We start from the raw sequence: 23,949 nt of genomic DNA on the forward strand, positions 1-23,949 counted from the left end.
AGGAGCCTGAACCTGGCGGGCTACAGTGCATGGAGTCACAAAGAGTCAGACACGACTGAGTGACTAACAAACATTGGTCAGACTCTTTATCTGCTGGTGGAGTGGCCCTGCTGATGACTGAAATTACAGCTCCAGCTCTTCACTGCTTTCTCTCCTGCACTTTAGCCCTGCTTTTCCAAAAGCCCACAGGACGTCTCTCTTTCCAGAGCTGTACAGTAAAAACCAAACCACATTCCGGGTCCTCTCAGAAATGCAGGACCTGGTCCTGATTTGCTCATCGAATAACCAGGGCCGCTTTCCCAGCCTCCTGAACAAGCCAGGGGGTGCCGCCTGGATCCAGCCAGTCTGCATACTAGGGGCTGTGTGTATGGCCTGAACTTCAAGGCCAAATCCTATAGAAATGTGTCCTGTGGTCCCTTACGGGGACACTCACATTTGAGACCGTGTGTTGTACAGAGTTACATTTCAGGACACGTGGTCACCACAGGTAAATCCAGCCCTGTCATTTATCCTTTGCTTTGTCCCCTTTACCCCCTCAGCCACCCTAGCCTGGCAGTTTTATGCCTGGAGAACAGGCCCGCTGCCTCTCCTACTGCCCGCTCATCTTCCCCAAACACTGCCAGTGCCGAGTCACTCCTGGACTCAGAAACAGCATGGGCTCACGGTGTCCCGCAGCCATTCTGACTCTTGCAAATGGCACGTGACCTCAGCACATTCTTGTATCCCACTGAAACAACGTGGAAAAATGTGGATATAGAATCTTGCCATACCTCACTCCCCATATGCCCCACCCCACTCTCTGCCCTGCAGGAGGGTGCTCTGAGTAGTCAGCTATATATACTCAGCCTTTCTCCTTTGCACACATGTGCACGTATCTACACACACAAGTGCTTCCTCAAGCCTTCATATTGTAAGCCCTGCTCTCTCCTCTTTCTGTTAGCAGTCTGCCCTAGGAGGTTGTGTCATGTTAATGTAGACTGTATCCCTCTTCCCTTTAATTGCCCCAAGCACCCTTAGAGTGGCCATGCCCTGCAGACTCCTGTGGGTGTCCACATGGCAGTTTACACATGTCTTGTTGATTTTTCTAAGGGGAAAGAGCCCTGCCCAGGCGGAACTCTCCTATCTGAATAAAGCGAAGTGGCTGGAAATGTATGGGGTAGACATGCACGTTGTCAGGGTAAGAACTGTGCCATTTAAGTAACTGGGGTTCCCCGTGATGGGAAAAATGTGTAAACAATGTGGAAACAAAGTAACGCGGTGAAGAACTGTTTTGCATTCTGCTCTGTGACCACCTGTTAGAACCTTCTACCGACTGTGCCTTCATTTGTTTGTAGGGAAGAGATGGCTGTGAATATTCTCTTGGACTGACCCCGACAGGCATATTAATCTTTGAAGGAGCTAACAAAATAGGCTTATTCTTTTGGTAATTTAGTTTTGTCCTATATTAAAAATGTCTTTTTCCTCTTTTGTGGTGGAATTCTATGTGAGGGATGATGATCGAGGGATGCTGGCAACACCCAGATTCGTTTTAAAAACACACAGACTCTTGCGTGTGTGGGTGTCTGACAATGGAAGTGGCGCTTCTGAATAATCACACTTACCTGAATGAATGATTTCTTAAGCAAATCGAAGCGTAACCGGTAGAAAGGAAAGGGCTGTGTAATGTGTAGATGTTCGCTCCTGCAGACTGCGCTTGTAAAATGCTTTCTCTCTGGCCAGGCCGAAAATTACCAAGATGGATTTTAAAAAGAGCAAATTGACGCTGGTGGTGGTGGAGGATGATGACCAGGTAAGCCTTGCCCCCGTCCCTCCTCTTCGCCGGGAGTGAGCCTGCATCGGTGTTACCAGCACCCGCGTAAACCGGAACTCACACTTCTCCTCCGAGGGCCGGGAGCAGGAGCACACGTTCGTGTTCCGCCTGGACAGCGCCCGGACCTGCAAGCACCTGTGGAAGTGCGCCGTGGAGCATCACGCCTTCTTCCGGCTGCGGACGCCAGGAAACGGCAAGTCCAACAGGTCGGACTTCATCCGGCTGGGCTCGCGCTTCCGGTTCAGGTAGGCGCCATTTTTACCGCTCCATCACGAGCCCCGAAGGAGGGCGGCGGGGACGTTTTGGGGAAAAGGAGCCGTGGATGTGTATTCGGGGACTTGCATTGGACCTCACGCTCCAGCTTCTTTCTTAACATCTGAGCTCTTTCAGCCTCCCTATCCTGCTTGATAAAATGAGACTAATCATCACAAAATGCTTAACCACTGACATTCACCTGGAACCGTGCTGTCTTAATATAGTAGACACGAGCTATAGGTGGCTGTTTAGATTAATTAACGTTAAATACATTTTAAAATGTGGTTCCTTGGTCTCACTTCAGGCTTCAGGAGCCCGGTGCAAATGAAAGCCGGTGGCTGCCACGCTGGGCGGCGCCCTTGTGGTTAGAACACGAGCATAATTAAAGAAAGCTCTATCAACCATCCAGCTCTGGAGCTTTTCACGTACCAACTGGTGAATCCTCCCTGTGGCCCTAATAGATGGGTCCTCAGATTATGCCCATTCTGCGAATAAGGGAACTAGTGCCGGGGTGTAGATAGTCCGCCCAAAGCCACCGTTCGTCAGTGCTGGCGCTGAGCCTCAACCCCAGGCGGTCGGGGTCCTTTGTCTTTTTTTTTAACCTCTGCTCTATGGCCTGTCACATGCTAACATCAGGGTATTTGATGACAGTTAGGAATAAGTGCGGATGTCACCGGGTGTGTGAATGACCCAGAGTATTTGAAAAGACTCTGGAGAAAGAGAATTTATTCTGATATGTTTTTATTCATGATTCTAAGACCATGTCTCTTAAAGTGCACGAGGACTCCCTGGATGTTTGTTAAAAATGAAGATTTAGGACCCCAGCTAAGACTTTCCTAATTAGAGTCAGTGGCTGCACACATGTGCCTGTATGAATAAAACCTGAGAATGTCCATTTTAAATACACTCCCAGGGTTGATTTCTGAGGCCTGTTTATAGATCTGAGAATTGCCGTTACTAGATCTGAAACTTCACATGGTTTCATAACCTCTTCCCACACGTGGCATGTCCTTGAACTCTATTTAAAATGCCAGAGGATTTGTTCATTTCAGATTCTTCTGCTGTGCACAGAAATGGCTGTGCACTTGTGTTTAAAGAATTACTTTGTTTGAATGTATTTTTAAATGCTGCAGAGGGGAGTAGGGGGACCAAGTCCTTTCTGAGAAAGACTCGAATCACGGGTCCTGTGGGGGGTTGGAGATATCATGATCGCAAAGCCTGGCAGAGGCATTGCATGGTGTTCTGAAGTCTACTCTTGTTGAAATGAGCAAGGGACTGTAGAAGTTGCCCAGACAGGCTTCCATCCCGGGAGGACACTCCCGTGGGGCTTGGCCTAGCCCAGGTTCCCTTGTGCTCTTTAAAGGGAAGCATGAGATGGAAGGGAGTTTGGAGATGAACTTGCCCCTGGGAGGCAGTTAGAGCAGGTGGCAAGTGCCTCCTTCCAGGTGATAAATTGTAAACCGAGGGTGGCTGGAATGAGGCAGTGATAGATCAGACAAAGACAGCATTGCCGCCTGGAAGCTGTAGCTGGGCGTCAGGGTGATGGAGAGCCTTCCTGAAAGCAGCAGTGTTTTCTTGGGCATAGCAAGGAAAGCCACGGTTTAGTTTAAGTGGTTATTGATAACAGCCTTTTAAAAGAGTTAAACCTCTACCTAATATGTTTTATGAAAGGTTATTTTATGTGTGATTTGGTGTTGTTTTACGCAAATGTTCCAGATACTTGGACCTCCTTGGTTTGTGCAGTCAAGTGGCTGGTCCCTAAATTGCAGGTTTGTCCTTTGGTAGAAATGGAATACAGCCTGGATTTGGCAATGGCGATTTTATTTCCAAACAGAAAGCTAAATTTAGTGTGTGTCTTTACCCAAACGAGTTTGAGATAAGTTGAAATTTACACTGGAGCTCTTGAAAATAAAAATTCACTTCCAAGTACATATACTGTACCGACGTTGCGGTTTTGGTAGCCTGCTGTGAATGTTTGCTTTCCAGTGGGCGGACCGAATATCAAGCGACCCATGGCGCCAGGTTACGAAGAACCAGCACCTTCGAGAGGAAGCCTAGTAAACGCTACCCATCCCGAAGACATTCGACGTTCAAAGGTGGTGTGGTTTGCATTCTGTTTTGGAATTTTATGTCGCGGTTTAGTTGGTTAAGCCCCAAGGAGTTTGGTGAAGCAGTTTTTGGAGGAACTGTTTATTGCTCTCTGTCACTGTGAATCTTTCAGCAAAACCCCAGTGGGATTCTCTTGGTGGGAATCGAGCTACTCTCACCATCCATCTGTCTTTAGTCTTTCCCATTGGGTGTGTCCCTCTCCTTCTCTCCCTTTTCCATATTTCCTTTCTTGTTCCTGTTTGCTTCTTTGGGACCTGGGACCTCAGAGATGTCATGGGGAAACTTGTTTCTTGCCTGTGGAAGATGATGACGTGTCTTTGAGGGACAAACAGTCCCTGTCTCTCCTCCATGTTCCAGTTTATTTTTTTCTTTGTTTGGGTTTTTCGGTGGTTGTTTTTTCAGTTTAAATTTATTTTATTTATTTTTGCCTGTGCTGGGCCTTCATTGCTGTGCCCGCGCTTTCTCTAGTTCCAGCACGTGGGGGCTACTCTGCAGTTGCGGTGGGTGGGCTTCTCGTTGCTCTTGTGAAGCAGGGCTCTGGGACACGTGGGCTTCAGTAGTTGTGGCACACAGACTTAGTTGCACCACAGCATGTGGCATCTTCCCAGGCCAGGGGTCAAACCCATATCCCCTGCGTTGGCAGGCCGATTCTTAACCACTGGACCACCAGGGAAATCCTGTCTTCCATCTTCCAGTTTCAAGTGTAGACATCAGTCTCGTGCTAACCAGAATTCTGACTCTGTAAGAGGAGAACCAGAACCCTTAAATCCTGGACTCAGGGCCCACAGTCAATCCAGACACTCCCTGCCCTTGAGTTTAGCCAGGCCCCGGATGTGGGCCCAACCCCTCCCTTCCTGAGCTTCGTCTGTCATCTCCTACTGTGGCCCCGCTCGTATATGGGCCCTAGTCCCCAATACAGGTGCAGGCAGGAGATGAGCAGTCCAGGATTGTTTCCAGTCCCAAAGCCTAGCTCTCCCATGTCCACACTTGCTTGCTCCTTCATTCGGGACATCGAGTTTAGCACTGAGATGCTTGTTCTTTTATAGCAGGACCTTTGCATTCTCCCTACCCCTCCCTTGTTCCCTGCTTGGATATCAGTGTAGTGGCCATTCCATATGTTTTTCTTGTATAACACGGGACTTAGTGGGCCTTTGTGGGACCTGGCGCCTACGCTTTCCCATTCTAGAATCTTTAACCCCTCTGTTTCCTTCCTTTGTAAACCAACAGTGCGGTAGTATGGTGACCAGAAACTCTAAAGCCATTCTTGGCTGCTTCTCTGGGGGAAAAATGCCCAGAGCTTAGGGAATGTGGCCTCACTTTCAAGAAAGGCCAGAGGTTGAGAGGGTGGGGGTGTGCCCAGGGAGGGTGGCAGATCCGTGAAGGGTGACTGATTGCAGGAACTGGGAGTGACAGGTGATGGGGTGGGGAGAGAGATGAGAGCACGCTCTGTCCCAAGAGCTGTGTTCACCTCCCTGGCGAGCACTGTGCTTGTAGCCAACTGGTCCAAAGTTGCCCAGAAACACCCCAGTATAAGGAAGAACTTTCTGATGCGGCCTGCCAGAGACAGTGCTCCCTCTTTAGGGAGTGAGTCCGCAGCCCCTGGAGGTGGGCAGACACAGAGGTTGTGGCTGCTGCAGTGGGGAGGGGCCTTGACTCCATCGTTCTGTGCTTCTCCTCCACTTCCCTTCCTGGTCTCCAACCTCTTTGCCTCCTTTAGTTTCTTGACATTTTCTCCAGCCAGAGTTCTGGCCTCTTCGGGAAACATGTAACGATTTTCCGTGCTCCAGTTTTCACAAAACAAAGTGAAGTCTAGATACCCAAGGTCTACCTCTGTCCATGATCCTTCTACAGACTCACACCCAGACCGGGTTGCAGGCGTCTGCCCTGAGCTCCGCCGCACAGGCTCATGCTTGTATTTCAGCTTGTGGTGTCTCCTGATGCACTCTCTCTCTGTATGAAGACTATAAGCTCCTTGAGAGCAGGGGCTGTCTCGTCTCTGCGTCCTAGGGCTCCTGGTCCTGAGAACTGGCTCAGCGATCATTTTCAGAGTGAATCGGAGGGTGGGGCCCAGCAAGAAGGGTAATTTATGTTTCCTCCAGAAAGGAGAAATAACCAGGTTGAAGAGTCTGCCTTCTGGGATCGGGACTGCTCTGAGATCATGGAAGTCTCTTCCCCAGTCATTGGTAAAAAGTGGTCCAAATGGTAAAAAGTGGTCAAGCTCTCTAAAATGTCTTATTTTTCTGTTTTTCCTTTAAAGCAAGTAACCCAGTGATAGCAGCTCAGTTCTGGTAAGTGCCCGCAGAGTCTGGGGACAGCTCTGCTGTAGAATTGTTCTATCTATTTGCAGTGGTGACGTTTAATACAATTAAATCATGAAGTGAGGCGCTTGATGGGCCCCACCCCTGCCCCCTTTTTCTGCTGCTAGGCTCTATGGTCCACCTGGCTTTCAACAAGTACACAATAGAACGTTCCAAGATAGTTTGTTACTTTGGAGAGCACAGCTGCTTTGCTTGAGTGGCTTTGTGCCCTGGGTATTGTAACAGTGGTGACGAAGGTGATTGGCATGTATAGGACAGGGTGTGCTAACGGCTCTGCATGCGGTGGTGGGAAAGAGGGGCCAGGCTATGGAAAAGCCGAAGCTCCCAGAGAAAAGCTGGGTTCGCTCGGTGACATGTGGGTTTTCTGTCAGACCACGTGGAAGACCTTTATCAGACACCCAGTGATATTCCTGCGGGAAGAGGACTCGTCTTGAGACTGAAACTCTAGCACAGGCGTCAGCAAACTTTTTCTGTAAAGTGCCAAGTAGTAAATATTTTAGATGTTGTGGGCTCTGCCGTCTGTCTCAGGACCACAGACATGCTCTGTCCTCAGAGCAAGCAAGCAACACAGACAGTACATCAGTGAACGACCGGGACTGTGTTCCGATTCACCTTGACTCACAAAAGCAGGTGGGCCAGGTTTGGCCCGTGGGGCGTGGTTTGCCGCCCCGTCCCCAACGCACAGGTGGCCTGCATCTTTCCTGTACATGGAAATCACGTGCTGAGCTGTGACAGCCTCAGCCAGGCCGCACCCCAGGCTAATCAAATCAGTCTCTTGGGGGTGGGGACCTGGGCATCTGTGGTTTTAAAAGCTCCCAGGGGGGTCTAGGTCCCAGGTCTGTCCCACCTGGTATGTACCTTTCTCTCCCCGAAACAATTGTTTTCTTACGTGAGTTTTGATCTTGGTAGACAGCTATTATGCTAGAGAACCCCAGACTATAATTGTTTCAGCCCCTGGGTCCAAGCTCCAGCCACTGGTGGTCCTGTTTAGGTAGTCTCTGGCCATCCCAGGCATAGGGCTCAGGCTGCCGCAGAGGGTGGTCTTTGAGGTCAGCACAGCTCTGGGGCGCTGGGCACCCTGAGCGGTTGGCGGCGGGTGTGGAGGAGCGGGCTGGTGATGAGATGTCGGGAGGCCTCTTGCCCAGCCCCCGCGGAGCACCAGCCAGCTCTGGGCTTTCCTTGTTCTCATCTGAAAACAAAGAGGTTGGGCTTGATCAAGTGTTTTTCAAACTTCTTTAGCCTCTGGCTTTGGCCCCCTAGGGGAAACCTGCCATGGAAGGTTTTCCAAGACAGAAAACAGACCAGTTTGGGATGTTCTGGATGCTGCTGAGCTGGGACCCGAGGGCAGGGCTGGCATCTGCTGCTCATCACCCCACCCTACTCCCAGGCAGCCCCCAAGATACCTCAGGGACCACAAGGTTCTGGAGTTCGTAGCTGGCCCTTGTGTTAACCCAGCTGGAAACTCAGCCTTGCATCTCTGATTGCACACGCTGCCTGCAGTGCCGTTTGTTCTGCTGGGTGGCAGGTGTCTGACTCCTGTGTCTGGGTTCAGTTCCCAGCATCTCATGAAGGCCCTGAGAGGCCTGCTGAACTGCTCCACACCCGGCTTGGACCTCGAGAATAAGAGGGGAGCTCAGGGATCCCACGTGGGTTAGTTTAGGCCCACAAGCTTGCTGTGTTTCCAGGATCCCTGTGGTGGGCAGTGTGTGCCTTGCTTTTCATTCTCAGGGGCTTACGACTTACATTTCTTTCCTTTGCTCACTCAGGAAGTGATTGTTTTGTTTGTTTGTTTTTCCCTAATAAAATTACATTTTCCTCATAGCATCTAGTAGAGATTATATATATCGGGAGCTACAACAAGCTAAAAAAAAAAAAAAAAAAAAACACACTCCACCGAGGGAAAAAACCAACCCCAGTAAACATACCCTTTAGGAACAAATGAGCTAATAACCACTGTTCGCAGCTGTTCAATTGCTCTTCACAGCCTGTGGGATCCTGGGGTGGAGAGCAGTGCTGTGGGAGCTGGGGACACAATTGTGCTCTGAGGGCCGAGGTAATGCCAGGAGTACGGCATCTTGCAGACACTTAGTCCTCCTGGGGAAGGGCAGCAGGGGGTGAATCTGGCCCAGAGCCTGGCGCTGTGCACTGCCCCCTCTGGAAACTGGAACGCAGGACTATTTGGACCTCAAGCAAGACTCATAACCATGATGGGTTTCCTTCTCATTGCTGGAGAAACCTTGATTTCGAACATGCCGCCCTAGTAGCATAGCCCGATGCTTGTACTTGGGTTGGTTTGTGGTTTCTCTGGCCAAGTGTTGTGTTTTGCACCAGCTGTCTCTGTCCATGCTTCTGACCAGAGCGGTTAGACTTCAGATTCCATCAACAAAGGATCATGCGTGAGGAGCCCGGAACCTTTCCTCAGGGTCTCAGAGAGCCAGGGTGGCTTAGCAGAAAGGGCACAGACCTGGAGATTTTGCACAAAAGTGTCTCTGCCATGGACTAGCCAGCAAGTGTCTTAACTCCTGTTAGGCAACCATTCCTTTTCGTATAAAATGAGGTGGTAACATGTATGCAGCTCATCGCCTTGCTGTGTGGATTAAATAACAAGATGTCAAGTTCCCAGGACAGAACCTTATGTGGAATGAACCTTCCAGAGTGGTGGCCATGCCATGGCTGCCCTGTTGAGGGAAGTGGGGCCCTTGGTGGTGGGTGCTCAGAAGGGACTCGCGACTCTTCCATCAGTTGGAAAAAGCCCTGGCATCATTGGAGCTGCCTGATAGGCTGGGCCACCCAGCAATGCCAGGGCAACCTGAAACGGGAGCTAAAGTTACTTGGTTTGCCCAACTGTGAAAAGATCTTTTTTACCACTAAAATATAATGTCACAAGTGGGATTCTGGAATCTTAACCTAGATATTTTTATTTGTGAGCTTTTTTTAAAATTTGTAAGCTTTAAGTGACTAATGAGAGCTGCTATTTAGTCTCCCCAATTATATACTCAGTTAAACTGCTAGTAACCAAAAAGAAATAGGATTTGTAAAAGTTGCTGACAGAGTAGCCAACATCCTAAGATTAGTTTACAGCTGTTAAATAAATCAGTAATCAATCTGCTTTACAGCCTATTACAATTTTTCTTTTTCTTTTTCTTTTTTTAGCCCTAAAACAAATCCTGAAGTCCATAATTACCAGGTGAGCTATTGCTTTTAAAGGTTTCCATGTCATATTTCTTAAAGTGTCTAAATTTCCCACACTGAGCAGTCATTATGCTAGTAACCAGGTTTTGAAGAAATAACAGCAATACGTGTTTTTTCTTTTTTTTTCCTTGAGAAAACGGCAAGAGGAGAACCTTCTCCCCAACTCCTCCTTCCTCTTGGTTTTCTGAGCTGCCTGTTTTTCTTCACGTGTCCACTGGCAAGCATCAGGGACACATGTCCGAACTTTCTGGGTGGTCAGACACAGCCTCTCAGGGACCCTCTCGGGAGGCAGTTGTTGTCAAGGTGTGTTCTAAGCCCAGGGAACCACGAGATGCACCTCCAGGAAAGGCTGTGCTCACATGTTTGGGAAATGCTTCATCCTTCATTCTCTTCTTGGATCTTCCAGTGCCCTTTGGGGTGTCAAAAGTATCACGAAACCCTTCAAGGAAGACACATGTTTTGTTTTGTTTTTAATCTAGGGTTTCCCCAAATCATTTCTCTATTGGACAGCCCTCCCCACCCCCATAAAAACAGCTAGTCTTCTCCACCACTTTCTGTTGGTGGTGGATTCATTACCATTCATGGAGTGGTAGTTTCTAGAACCTGCTTTATAAGCACCATGCTAGGCCTGTTACCTGCAGAAGGAGCAAAGATGGGTTTCCGTAGCTGGTGGCCCAAACCCTGTGCCTGCCTATCAGCTATTGCCCATAGGTAGCTCTCACTGGCTCTTCGCAGCCTTCTACAACCTGGGTCCAACTTAACTTTTGTACATGTATTATCTCTGCTCCTAAGCATACCTCATGGGTTCAGGTCTTAGAGAATCACATCATCTTTCCCCCATAATTTTTTCCTACTCTTCCTTTACCCATGCTCATCTGCTGGGAAACCATCACCTTCAAAGAGCCTTCTCTGAGCCCCTTCATTGGAAATCACACAGCCCTGCTGCACATTAAAACCATCTGACAAGCTTTAAAAAAAAAATAACTGGTGCTTGGGGCTCACCCTGGACTGGTTGAATCTGAAACTCTAGGGTGGGCAGGATCTGGTATTGGCAAGCATCAGGGCCTTGAAGGTGGTTCTCATGAGTGACCAGGCAAGGGCCCTGAGCTGATGGTGTGTTCCTGGCTTCCTGGGTTGTCATGGGCTGAGAGGCAGCACCCATATCCGATGAGCCCCTAACGTGGGGCCAATTTTCTTGTCCTGGGCGTGCGTGAATGTCCAAGGGACACTCCTCTCCTGGGTTTCTGTGTCCTGTCACCAGTCTGGTTTTGAATGTCACAAGTAATTAAATACTCCATGATGAATTCACTTTGGAGCCTTATTCTAATTAGTCTCTTTCTGGATCTTTCATTACTGTAGGTTAAGTAAATTCTTAGATGGGACTGAGATCCCAGTGTGCATTATCTTCATGAGACCTCCAAATTATGTTTCAGAATCTTGATACTGTCTTCTGTACATGAAATCTTATTCCTCGTGTGCAGAACCTAGATGTGACTAACAAGTTGTTGTGAATAAGTGTAAAAAGTGCTGGTAGGGCAAAGGCCAGGTTTCCCGATCTCCTTGCCTCCTTTGGGTTCTTGGTTCTTCTTAGTTACAGATTTTTCTTTTTTTTTTTTTTGAGGGACTTTGAGGTGTGAGTTGCTGGAATGTTGTTGATGGGTCACTAGTGCTTGAAGGAGAGAAAAAGAAAAAAAAAGCAAAGTAAAGCATTCCCGACTTAGTACTGCCTCTTCCCTGACAGCCTCACAGGTGTGCCTTTCTCTGCATTATCTGCTCTAAGTGAACGTCAAGGCAGTTATTCATTGAGATCAAATCCACGAAAAACGTTACCTGGATGTTGTTCATCTCTTAACATCTTTGGCAACCACTGGCCCTTTCCCCTTGCCAGCCTTACAAGTGCCGTGTTGGGAATAAATTGAGTGGGCAGAGAACACCCTGAGAAGTGGCCCGATAAGCATCTGAGTGCTGAGAAGAGTTTCCAGGAAGACGGTGTTGTAGCATTGATGTTACTCTGAGCTCAGCAAGCCGAGCCAAATGCAGATGATGGATTGCTGTGCTCTCAATGAGAGAGCTCTTGGCATTTGGGAAGGGACAGTTCTTCACTGCTTGGGACTGTCCTTAGACTTACACGAGGTTCAACTTCCCTCTTCTCTGCCAACGAGTAACGGGTAACCCTCCAGTCATTATGATAAGCAAAACTTCACATACCTCCTTATAGTTGTCTCCAGGGGGGCATACTGCCCTAGTTGAGAACCATGTGGATTAACTTTAAAAAATATTCCTTGATAGCTTCAGTTCAGTTCAGTCATTCAGTCGTGTTCGACTTTTTGGAACCCCACGGCCTGCAGCATGCCAGGCTTCCCTGTCCATCACCAACTCCTGGAGTTTACTCAGACTCATGTCCATTGAGTCAGTGATGCCATCCAACCATCTCATCGTCTGTTGTCCCCTTCTCCTCCCGCCTTCAGTCTTTCCCAGCATCAGGGTCTTTTCCAATGAGTCAGCTCTTCGCATCAGGTGGACAGCTTTAGAGGGTATATAATTTTTTGAAGGAGAACAAGGAAGGTTCTGGAATATCCTTCTTCCAGGGCTTTACGGATAAGGTGACCACCTCTCTCCAGTGCATCTGATTTGGTTGTGTTTGAAGACGAGGTGTTAGAAGATCCATTTCTAGTCTAGCTTAGTCTCTGTTGTTGAAGACGCAGTTGGTGGAGCCTCATTTGGAGCCTGGCTGTGTGATTGAAACGCCTGAAACTGCTCAGCTTTGGGCGAGTCATCTATCACTTCTCTGGGCTTCTGCAGCCCCTAAAAGAGAGACATGTGCAGAGATGATTTCCAGGAGATTCTAAAGCACTGGTCAGCTTTCAGACTCTGCTGCTGAGATTTTTCTCCAGATTCCACTTTCCCATCAGATGTCCTTTAGTGGATGCGGTCTTGCTGACAGGCATCTTTGAAGGAGAGAGGCCACTGGAATACACAGTAGGGCCAGGAGGGCATCTCAGGTCCAGAAACACTGAACGAACAGAATGGCTGAGAATTTTCCATACTAGAAAATAGACTCCTGCTTATTAACAAAAACATCAGGGAGGGAGAAGAAGGGATAGAAATGATGAAAAGAATAATAGTGGCCAGACTATAGTGACTTCCAATGTCAGGAAAGCCTCATCTGCCCTATAGAAAGTTTAGGCTTGCGAAGCCCCAGGACTTCTGGCAGTGTCTGTGGCTGCTGCCCCCTGCAGGCCAGAAGTGGAGCTGCAGGCAGCCTGCCACCCACCCAAGCCTGCCTTGTCTTGACCCCTGGCCATTTTTGTGAGGCACCTGTCTGGATCCTTTTTTTTCTTTTTTCCACGTTAAAATGGGCAAACTACGTCTCTCTCTCTCTATCAGGATCTAGATGGTTTGTGGTTTTGTTTGTTTCCGGGGGATGTTTACTTTTGGATCACCTGATAGAAAAGTATTTAAACGAGAGAAAGAGTTCGCGCACAGTCCTGCTCCCTTGGCGTCGTCCCCTGTCCAGTCCTGTTTGCAGTGTGACTATTTACACACAGTTGTCATCCTTTTCAGCAATGGCAGAAACTGTTTCTAAAGAATAAATTACCCCTATTCTCCCCCGTTTCTCTGGCCCCTTCCTTCGGCTCCCTTGGGAGAGATGAATGCTGCCTGGCCCCGGGTGCTCTGGGGCACCCTTTCAAGGAAGATGCTTTCTACCTTTCTTCTTAGAGGGCAGCCCCCCAGCCTTTGTCATGGGGGAAACTTGATATCCTGGGAAACGTCTGCTCCCCTAGCCAGGCATCAGTGAGAGCCTCTCCATCCACAGCCAGTGAAGACCGTTGAAACCAAAAGGGCGTTGAGTAATCCAGTTTGGTATTTTATTTCTAGCCTCAGTATCATCCCAATCTCCACCCCGGCCAACCTCGGTGGCACCCACACTCTCCAAACATAAGGTAAGTACCTGAGCTCCCAGAGCTGTCCTTTTCTACTTTCTACTCTCCTTTTCCAAGGTCTTCTTTTCTACTTTGTTGTGAATTGAAATTCTGCATCAGAAACCACTGTTAAAAGAGTTGTCTTGTCCTGGAAGAGATGAGTAATTTGCAAAGCAAAAGAAGCCGGTGATGGGTCTGGATTTACTAAAGCTTATGCTTGATGAAATAAAATGAACTAGGAGGGGGTTTTTGGTTTTGTTTTGTTTTAGTCAGTCTAACCTCAGGTATTTGGGGTTTGGTTTTATGTTTGAAATGTTGCTTAGAATTTAAGTAACATTTTTCTGTCCTAAGAATTCATCTATTAAAAATACGATTAAAGCTCAGGGATTTTTGTTGTGGGACTTTTTTGAAAGGATTTTTTTTTCCCCCAGGGATGGAGTGGAGGGTTGCTTTCTGTGATGATGGATTTTTTTCTAAACCTTGGGGTCAGTAAACTTTTCTGTAAAGGTCCAGATAATACTTTCAGCTTTGTGGTCTCTGTCACAGCTACTCAACCCTGCTATTGTACTGAATAGCTTGAAAGCAGCCACAAATGATGCAGAAGTGAATGGGCCTGTCTGTGTTCCCAGAAAGCTTATTTATGAAAACAGACAGTGGGGTTTAGGCTGAGGGCCGTGTTTACCCACCTGTGTCCTAACCTTCCATCGTCCTTCCCAGGTAACCTGGCACCTGCTTTGTTGCATTTATGATTAAGCTTGGGATTTTTTTTTTTTTTTAATGCCAGCTTCATAAAAGCAAACGTTCCTTTTAAGATTTGAATTTCAGATCAGTCTTAATTGGTGTTTATGTGTGAAGCTTTTTCAGAAACATAGTTGGTGAATTCAGTTTAAGTTATTTCTTATGAGATTGCAAACCTGGCTCCTTGAGAGAGAGTATGGTGAATGGAGTGATGGGAATACATCCATTTAGAACAAGGCCAAGGAGAGCAATTAGTTCTTGATCTCTATTACCTTGTCTGTTGCGGATCCTGTAGGACAACAGTGCAGTTTGATTATAAGCACTTGATGTCCATGTAACACTGAAAAGCAAGTTAGACTAGTGAACTAATACCTTTAAAAGTTTCCATATTGCAAAGACCGTTTCTTTTCCAGACCTGAGGCATGGAAGAGATTCATATAAATGCTTTTTAATTTAACCTCATGCTTATAAAACATAACATTGATTTTCGCCTGTTTTATCATGTTGGTTTCCTTGTGAGGCAGTCTTCGCTGGGAATGCTAGGAAGGCTGGACCAGTGCTACTCGAAGGTGGCCCTGATGCCTAGCAGCATCTGTGTCACCTGGGAGCTTGATCATGCAGAGTCCCAGCCCCACCCCAGACCTCCAGCATCAAAATCTCTGGGGGTGGGACCCAGTATATGGTATTTTATCAGACTCTCAATGAAAGAGAATTATTTGGTCCAGCACTTTCAGAAAAGGCTGAATAAGGCATTCACGGTGTATGTTCCCGTGGCAACAGCTCTGAGAATTCCCATAGAAAAGGAGCCTTTTTCACCATCACCTAGCATTTCCCAGACTGACTAGATCCTTAGACACCCTTGGAGGGATGATGGCCCAGCCACAGGCAGCGCTGTTCTCAACTTGGAAGTTGGTAGAGGACCAGAGCATCTGAATTTAAAATACACTTGAAAGTAGAAAATCTCTTCCATTTCTTCTGAAAGCCATCTGCATTCATGTAGTTCATGGTTTCCCCCGCCCATTTCCTTTGCACTTGTGTTGTTTCACTCAATTCTCTGATTGTCTTCCATACCCCCCACTAACTGCTCCCTCTGCAAACAAAACAGGCCATCCTTTCAGGATGACAGGCCGCATTGGAAAGCATCGGCCAGTGGAGATGACAGCCATCTCGATTATGTCCACGACCAGAACCTGAAGAACTTAGGAGGAAAGCAGAGTATGATGTGTCGAGATAAACTCATGACTGCACTTTGAGAGCCTGAAGCATCTTACTTCCATTCACCATCATAGTTTCATGCCGTCCCATGGAAAGTGTCTTGGCATCACATGGACGTGTTTATAGAAATATCTCCGAGGAATAGTTCTGAATGGTGTTTTCAGTGTCCGTGTAAATATTTGCAAGTAACCACGATAGGTAGTCACAACTTACTGTGGACTGCATTCTCAACAAAATGAAGGTAGTTAAAGGCTCAGGAATCATTTTGATATTCTGATTTTAAAATTGGAGTATAAGTCTGTGTTTATTGTTATTATTGCTGTGTACCTGATGTTTCTTTGTTATTTAATGAATGGGACCAAATAAACCCAGGAAAACTTGGGAAGCTCACTCTGTAGAGAGAGTATCATGTAGTACCGTGGTGGGGATTGGGGTCACTGGGGTCCAGCCTCTGTCATTGTGTGATATTGGACAAACCATTTTCCCTCTGTTGGCCTTGTTTTCCCTGCCCGAAAAGAGCAGGTTGGACTAAATGATCACAAGGTCTTCTCTAGGTCTAAAATTCTGTGATTTATCAACATTTAATATGTTTAAGCTGAGCACATAACATTCAGACTTTCTCTAACAGAGGATTACCTCTTTCAGAAGCTAAATAAAGTATGTAACATGTTAGAGGTTGTATAAATACAGGGAGATTTTGAATCTTCTATCTTAAAGCAGTTTAGCCACTTTGAATTTTAGCAGTTTTATTAATCATAAATCGCATAGCATTTGTCTTTATAGAAGTTGCTGCTCAAGTCCAAGAATAATTTTTTAATGTCTTAATGATCGGTGCTGCTAATTTGCATGATTTCAGAAGACATAATTATGAATACACACTGAGGGTTGGTTTTTATCCTAGACTTCCTTATTTTAAGGAGCAACCTATAAGGACTTCCCTGGCAGTCCAGCAGTTAAGATGCCACGCTTCCATTGCAGGGGGCATGGGTTCAATCCCTGGTTGAGGAACTAAGATCTTGCATGCCTCGAGGCATGGCCAAAAGCAAAAATAAATAAACTTTAAAAAATACATATATATATATATATATATATATATATATATAAGGCAACATGCATCTGAGACTCAATGATGGCTCAAATTAAAGCATATAAAATTTTAATGACATTGTGCCAAAGCATCTGGGCAAGAGGACAGGAGGGTATCGCTACAGTCTTTTTGTAGAACCAGAAATCAGTATGTTTTTTAGACTAGAACTTGTAGCAAAATACTTATTTTCCCCCATTTCAAGCTCCCAAGTAAGACATTTTTTTCCCTAGGTAGGCTTGAGATGCTTTCCTTAGTATTTTTGTGAAATCAATTCTTGCGCCATTTTCATATATGCAATGGTAATTTGGCCCTCTTAAGCCTTTTTTTTTTTTAAAGATGTGTTGCCATCCTTTGTGATAGTTTATTGCTGAAATCTGACCTTTTTTGAAAGGGTTACCACAAAAGTCTATCCGAAGGAGAGAATCAGTTGCACATGCGGCCTAGTCAGGCCGATCGCCTGTAAACTCTCCCCGAGGTACTTGTTCGCAGGTGTGTTTCCTTGTAGCAGACGTTTGGATCCTCGGTGTTTGTGTTGCATACAAGTAATTGTGTTCTGAATCTTTTGATTTTATTGATACAGTTTTCCAATTGTGTTTCCGAGGAATAAAGACTATTCTTGCTTTTTTTTTTTTTGGACACGATCTTCATTTTACGCTGCACAGAGGTATCATTTGTGGATGAAGTAGGTGATGGGACTTTGGAAGTCTGAAGATGAACATTCAGTTATGTGGTGTGGAGCAGGCTCATCCTAGAATGAGACTGCTCTTAGGAAGAGTGGCCCTACTTGTAGGCACAGTAGCAGAGGTGTTTCTTCATCCAGGGCAGCTCTGGTGAAGGTTTCTATGACCTGGTCCCAGGCAGCCGGGAGTTTCCACTGTAACAGTCCTATGGGGAGGGTGGGTGTTTGCCTTGGAAGCTGCTCATCCTGGCAGAGACTTCCACCCCTGTGTCTGTGACCTCCTGGAGATTGTGTATGCTTATCTAATAATCTCTAATAAATACCTTTCTGCCTAAAGTAACTTGAGTGGATTCAGTTGTCTGCAACCAAGAGGTCTAACCAGTATACCTACACATGACCTCCTAATTGTTAAAGGAAGTGTGCACTTTTTATCCTTCAGCTTCGCAGACCTTTCTCGACTGCATCTGACAACAGTAATCACTCATTGACAGCTTCCTGAAGCTACTCCCTTGATTTCTGGGATTTCTGACCCTAGCCCTTGTACTTTTTCTTCTTTGTAACAGCCTCTGTGCCCGTCTTTCTGTGAAAGATTGGTGTTTTCCAGGGGTTCTTCCTCTGCCCACAGCTTTTCTCACTTAGCAGTCTACCTGCTCTTCTCATCTTGTCAAGATTTTATAAGTGCTGTTGACTCAAGCTCTTCTCTGTAATGCAGACAACTCTTGTGACTTTTTATACTGACGTTTCAACCTGTATATCCTTGTACATGTCAAACATCACATGTCAAAATTAAAGTCATCCTATTTTACTGGGGGGAAGAAAAAAGTAACTTCACCTAGATTTTCTTCTTCCTACCCAGGATAAGAATTTATGTCATATACAACTCTTCCCCCTTTTGCCCTGCATATCCAGGCAGTCCCCAGGTCTCTTCAGCTTGCCTTCTTAGTATCTGTCTGTCGATCCACATTTCCTGTCTATCAACAGTGATATGTAGCAGCATCTTCTTTCTGGCTGAGAGGTGCCCTTTTCCTGATCTCCCTGACTCCTATTACCTGACAAGCTCATCCTCCTCACAACCACTGGAATGATCTTTCTAAAACACCGTCTGATTGCATCCTTGCAAGGCTTGATATCTGCCAGGGTTCTCCGTCACCCATAGGACGAAGTCCAAGGCCTTCTCTGGAATTCCCCCGCTATCTGTTCCTGTCCTGTTGCTCCAACTAGGGTATTTCCCCCCATTTCTCACCCTCCTGTTTAAACTCCTACAACACCAAACGGCTTGCAGTTCCTGGCATTCACCATACCCTGCTGTTACTCCCATCTGTGCCTTTGCAAATACTGTTCCTTCTGCTGAGGATGCTGTCACTCCCATCCTCTTTGCCCAACTCCTGCTCATCCCTTAAGCCTCTGCTCATGATCACTGTCTTCTCCCAGGGACTCTGACTGCCCCCACCCACCTCTGCAATTGAGCTATTCGCTGTGCTCTGTTCCACTACTTCCCCCCACCTCCGTGTACGTCAATGATATACTCAGAATTTTATGCTAAAACTGCCTCTTACTCATCTCATCTTGGAGGTGGTACATTCCTTAGGTCTAAGCTTTATGTCACACTCTCCTTTATTCCCCGATGCCTGAGCAAGTGCTCAATGAATTTCTGTTCAGGAGATGAATTATGTTGCATTCATTCTAAAGGAAACATCTCACCAGATGACAGGCAGGAATACATCACTTCTGAGCTGGTCTGAAAAAGTCTGAACAACCATATCCAGCTGGGAGCATTGTCTTTTGTACAGGACTTTGACCACCATGTATTTTCTGGATTCATCTGCCTCCTGTGAATATTATTCAGTGTACCTATGGTGTTCTCATTGGAGGCATTACTATAATGTTGAGCAGGACAGAGGATGGTCTAGCTGTGTGATATTGGAAACTCTGGTAGGTGGACATTGATGCACAGAAACATACATGGGCTAGTAGCCAGATGTGTGCTTCAAACTCTGCATATGTCACGTCATTTGATCTTCCTGACTGCTCTGTGATACTCTTTTTCTCACGTGAGGAAGCTCAGGCTTAGGTCTAACCAAGCAGCTTGCCCATGGTCACACAGTCGAGAGGTTCTGACCCCAATTCTGTCTGCACATCTGTACTTTAAGGCCTTTGACTGCTAATTATTCCACCACTTGGGACCCTGTCGATCCACATCTACAGGAGACTTATTAGATGATGTCACGACACCGAAATCCAGAACTGCTAGAATGTCACCCCCACCACCAGCAGTGTAGTGTCTGCCTGTCCCTCCTCCATACCAGTTGTCTGTAACCTTGTTCATCGGCATCACCAGTGAGCTAATAACCCTGCTCCATACCTTGTCCATTCCCCGACCCTTCCTCTTGCAGCCTGGTCACCCTGTCCATGCAGGCATTCGTGCACCAACAGCACCCTTTTCAAAGGACCAGAGATTGAGACTTATTTTCATATTGAATCACTCATTTGAGATGATCCCCTTCTTCCCAAGAGCTCACAAATTAGTCATTTCTTCTGGAATATTATCTGCTGGCAAAACCATACTCAGTATTCCATAAACTAAAGGGATTAGCTTTTTGCATTTTTGAAACTCAGTTACTTACTGGCCTTGTAAATATCCATTGTTTTTCTGTGATCTCTCAGAAGATGTAACAGTGAATTGACAGTGTCATCAGATTGATGTAATTCATGTGGACAGAAAGTCTTGAAATCATGACAGGTAATTACCTTGGCCTTCAGAACCTGAAGGCCTGTTTCATCTCTTGGTCTACCACTTCCACTGAAAGTGGTTCTGTTTAACAACAAAGATAAAGGAATAAGGACGGTGCACGGGTCCTTTGTTTTAACTGCCTGTTAATATCCCACCGTCCTTCCAGGTCAGTGACTGTAGCCTCCTAGGTCCTGCTCTGAACTCAACTAATGATAGATCCTTCTTGTTGCGCTTGACTCTCTAGCTTTTAACTAGTCTTTTAAGATCCGATCTCATCAAAGAGCTCCCTGAGCAGCCATATCGATCCCTTTTGATCAATATTTCCTAAACTTGGCTGTAAGTCAATTCCCTGCCTGACTGAATCTTCCCAAAGTACCAGGTAAATAACCCTAAATAGGCCTAGGATGATCTGCTTGCAGCATTTTGCTACCAGAGGCAGCAAATTCCTAGGCAAGGTATAAGGAGGGCAGAGAGAGAAGAAAAGCAAATTGCAGCTAAATGAAGGAAAGTCCCCTCCTTGCACATGAAAGGTGGCATATTTCTTTTTCATTTTTTAAAGTAAATTTTTATTTTTAAGATGATTGTATATTCACATGCAGTTGTAAAAAATAATATCAATGCAATTTATCCTTTACCAGTTTCCTCCAGTGGTAACCTCCTGCAAAATTGTAATACAGTATCAGTAATACCTGGATATTGACATTGATACAGTCAAGATGCAGAGCATTTCCATCACCACAAAGATCCCTCATATTTTCCTTTTATAGAAAGGCATTGCATTTTAAGATATCCCAAGAGTATATAAAAGGTGAAATAGAGGTGGAATTGACATTCAGCTAATACTCCACTAAAGAAGAAATTCTCAACAATTCTGCAGAAAGCCCTGCCTGCCCCCCCAAAAAAAGAATTAGGAAGCCAAGTAATTGCTTGAACAGTGTGTTAAAAATAGAGATGATGAGGCTCTAGGTGGCTGCTGCTGCTGATAAGTCATTTCAGTCGTGTCCTACTCTGTGCGACCCCATAGGTAGCAGCCCACCAGGCTCCCCTGTCCCTAGGATTCTCCAGGCAAGAACACTGGAGTGGGTTGCCATGTCCTTCTCCAATGCATGAAAGTGAAAAGTGAAAGTGAAGTCGCTCAGTCGTGTCCGACTCGTAGCAACTCCATGGACTGCAGCCCACCAGGCTCCATCCATGGGATTTTCCAGGCAAGAGGACTGGAGTGGGGTGCCATTGCCTTCTCCGCTAGGTGGTTGGGGTGAGGCCTAAGAACCATCCTTTTAATGGCCACTCCAGGAGAATCAGGTGGGCAGGTAAGCGCAGCTTCTTATCTGGTTTTGTTTGCCTTTGTTTTAGTGTCTCAATTTTAACTGACTAGAGGCCAACATTTTTTTTTAAGAGGCATAATGTTCAAAAGTAAATGGATGGATGCATCATAAGCAGCTGCTTCATCTGACCTCTTAGCATAGTTTTGCATTTCCTTGAGCTCAGAGTGAAGCAGAAAAATGTGAGAATTCTAGTGGTTCTTTATATGGCTTTTATTTCCTCATGACCTTCCTCCCCCTGAATCTATCAAGCCAAGACTTAGGTCATTGTTGGGCCCTCCTGCTGAAGCAGGAACCTAGTAAATTCCAACCACTCCAGAAGGAGAGGGCATCACACACCTCTGGTCTAAGAACCCATGTCAAGATTAGAGCCTGTGGTGGGATAACAGGTGGAAGTTTCCAGAAGTAAAATGGCAGGATGTTGCAGGCTGATGAGAGAAAGACTGCACCATCCGATGTGGAGGGGTAATTATGTTGGGGCAAGAGTCCTGCAGTCTCTGGCTAGGTGAAATGTGGACTCATCTTTGCCCCCTAACCTGCCACGTGTCCTTTCACCAGTTTCAGATCTTCTCTATGCCTCATTTTCCTCATCCCCCAATGGAGTTGGACAGTCTCTCCCCATTACGAGAACTAAATGGTACTATGTGTGTAAGATGCTTTGTTTGATGCTAGCTGTTTGATGCTAGCTGGTATGTTTGATGCTATCTGGTAGTAGTTCTTAGCAGTTTGAGATTTAAGTCCTTAGCCATCCATGGGGTAAGAAGTAGGACAAGGAGATTGAAAGTCTAGCTCAAGGAATGGTGTATCTCCTAGGTTGATGGGTTGAGATGTATGGTCTAAGTTTAGCAACAGAAAGGGGTGCTTGGTTCCAAAGGAAAGATCAGATGGAAGAAGGTTCACACAATAGGTCAAGATATGGCTCTGAAACTCTGACAAGTGAAGAGCAGAAACAGCATGGGCATCTTTTGAGAGGGGATAAAAGGAAATAGAAATGATATTTCTGCCCGAGAGCCTGGGAAAGGAACTGTTGAGGGGAAATGTGGGCAATGCTTTCCAGTCTGCAAGACTTGGTCTGAAGAATTGATGAGAAGGAATTGGTGGAGAATCCATTCTGCTGGGACATTTTGGACTCAGAAGTGGGGAGAAGTGACACAGAGTTTCCATCAGTTCCAACCTGTCCCAACCTGGGATTTCACCTTCCACAAAGCAGAGGACACTCTTAACTATTTGGAGACAAAGTAGAAAGTTACTAATAAAGGGAACTGCTGTGCTTTTCAACTTTTTTTAGTAAGTAATACAGAGAGTGGTAAAAATTCAAAAATACCCATAAGAGTTACTTTTCCTTTACACCGTTTTATTCCCTAGTTCTCCCCAGAGGCAACTACTGTCAGCATTTCTTATCAATCTAAAGCTATTCTGTGTATAAACAAGCACATATTTATTTAGCTAATCAGTATTGATGGACATTTTGGCTGCCTTGAATCTCTGAAATGACAGCTTCGCTGCCACACTTGTATGCTTTGTGCACTTGAGCAAATCCATCTGAAGAATAAATTCCTTAAAGTAGAGATGCTGGGCCAAAAGGAATGTGCGCATTTCATTTGGATATTGCCTAATAAAATTTCCTTCCTGAGATGTTCTATCTGATTACACCTCTCCCCTCTGCACACACAATAGCAATCTGACAGGGCCTCTGTGATCCCATAGGAAGCTTGCTGCTAGCTTTTGCTAACTTTTTAAAACCTTATTAGGCTGATTAGTCTAAAAATCAGAATTTCTGTTCAGTTGCATTCCTCTAGAGGTTAAGTTGCGTAGCTTTTCCTCGTTTTGAATGCCATTTGTTTCTTGTTTACTGTGAAAACACCTGGAGCCCTTAATCTGGGGCCCTACTCTTTAGTAAAGATCAGATGGATGAACTAAAACCCATCATCTTAGCCTTTTTAATAGTGAAGACAGGGAAGGCTGAGAAGAGTTGATCTTTACCAGATAGTCTGTAAAAGCATTTTTCGAGAAGCTCAAGTAACAATCAGCACGATACCTCATGCCCCGGAGATTTGAAAAAGGAAGAGGGGCAAGCCCAAAAATACCCAGGATAAAGGAATTGATTTCTGATATCCACGTTCCCTTTCCTGTTTGGGAGTTAAGAACTTTCCACTCAGACGTGAATTTCCTTGGTGCATTTGATCAGGGAAGGATGGATTTACATTTAATTACAATTAAAATTCTAATCCATGCAATCTGAAATCACAGCCACATTCCAAGACTCACTAGTGGTTTTACTGGGGGGAAGACTGCAGAATTTAAAATACCAAAACTGCTATAGCCTAGGCAATCCACTTAAAAGAGCTAGAATAATTATAGGAACATCCCCATAGGCTCATGTTAGAAGAAACCTGCAGAAACCTCCCTCATCATCCCCTTCTGAATAGTGAATGGTTTACACATCCTCTTTCTACAGCTGAGAACTCACAAGCAAAAAGGTGTTGCTATGCTGACAACTCCACCAGCTGCATTCATGGCTGGGTAGGGATGCTGTGACTATATTAAAGGCAATTTTGAAAGCCCTTAAA

General features: G+C 45.9%; 1 protein-coding gene across 8 annotated transcripts in view; it reads left to right on the plus strand.

Annotated features, from left to right (window-relative positions):
• EPB41L4B (erythrocyte membrane protein band 4.1 like 4B) overlaps positions 1-23,949 on the plus strand; it is a 135,313-nt gene that overhangs the window by 57,942 nt on the left and 53,422 nt on the right. For 7 of the 8 annotated variants that reach the window (XM_070459325.1, XM_070459328.1, XM_070459329.1 and 4 more), the window contains exons 8-15: positions 1,090-1,177; positions 1,335-1,423; positions 1,720-1,789; positions 1,886-2,055; positions 4,052-4,161; positions 6,432-6,462; positions 9,646-9,679; positions 13,564-13,628. In XM_070459325.1, the coding sequence (XP_070315426.1) occupies positions 1,090-1,177; positions 1,335-1,423; positions 1,720-1,789; positions 1,886-2,055; positions 4,052-4,161; positions 6,432-6,462; positions 9,646-9,679; positions 13,564-13,628 (657 nt within the window). Of the gene's footprint in view, positions 1-1,089; positions 1,178-1,334; positions 1,424-1,719; positions 1,790-1,885; positions 2,056-4,051; positions 4,162-6,431; positions 6,463-9,645; positions 9,680-13,563; positions 13,629-15,450; positions 17,663-23,949 lie in introns of those variants that run through there. The other variant, XM_070459331.1, reaches the window with a different exon arrangement.

Source organism: Odocoileus virginianus, chromosome 31, assembly GCF_023699985.2.
Source record: "Odocoileus virginianus isolate 20LAN1187 ecotype Illinois chromosome 31, Ovbor_1.2, whole genome shotgun sequence".
Lineage (NCBI taxonomy): Eukaryota > Metazoa > Chordata > Mammalia > Artiodactyla > Cervidae > Odocoileus > Odocoileus virginianus.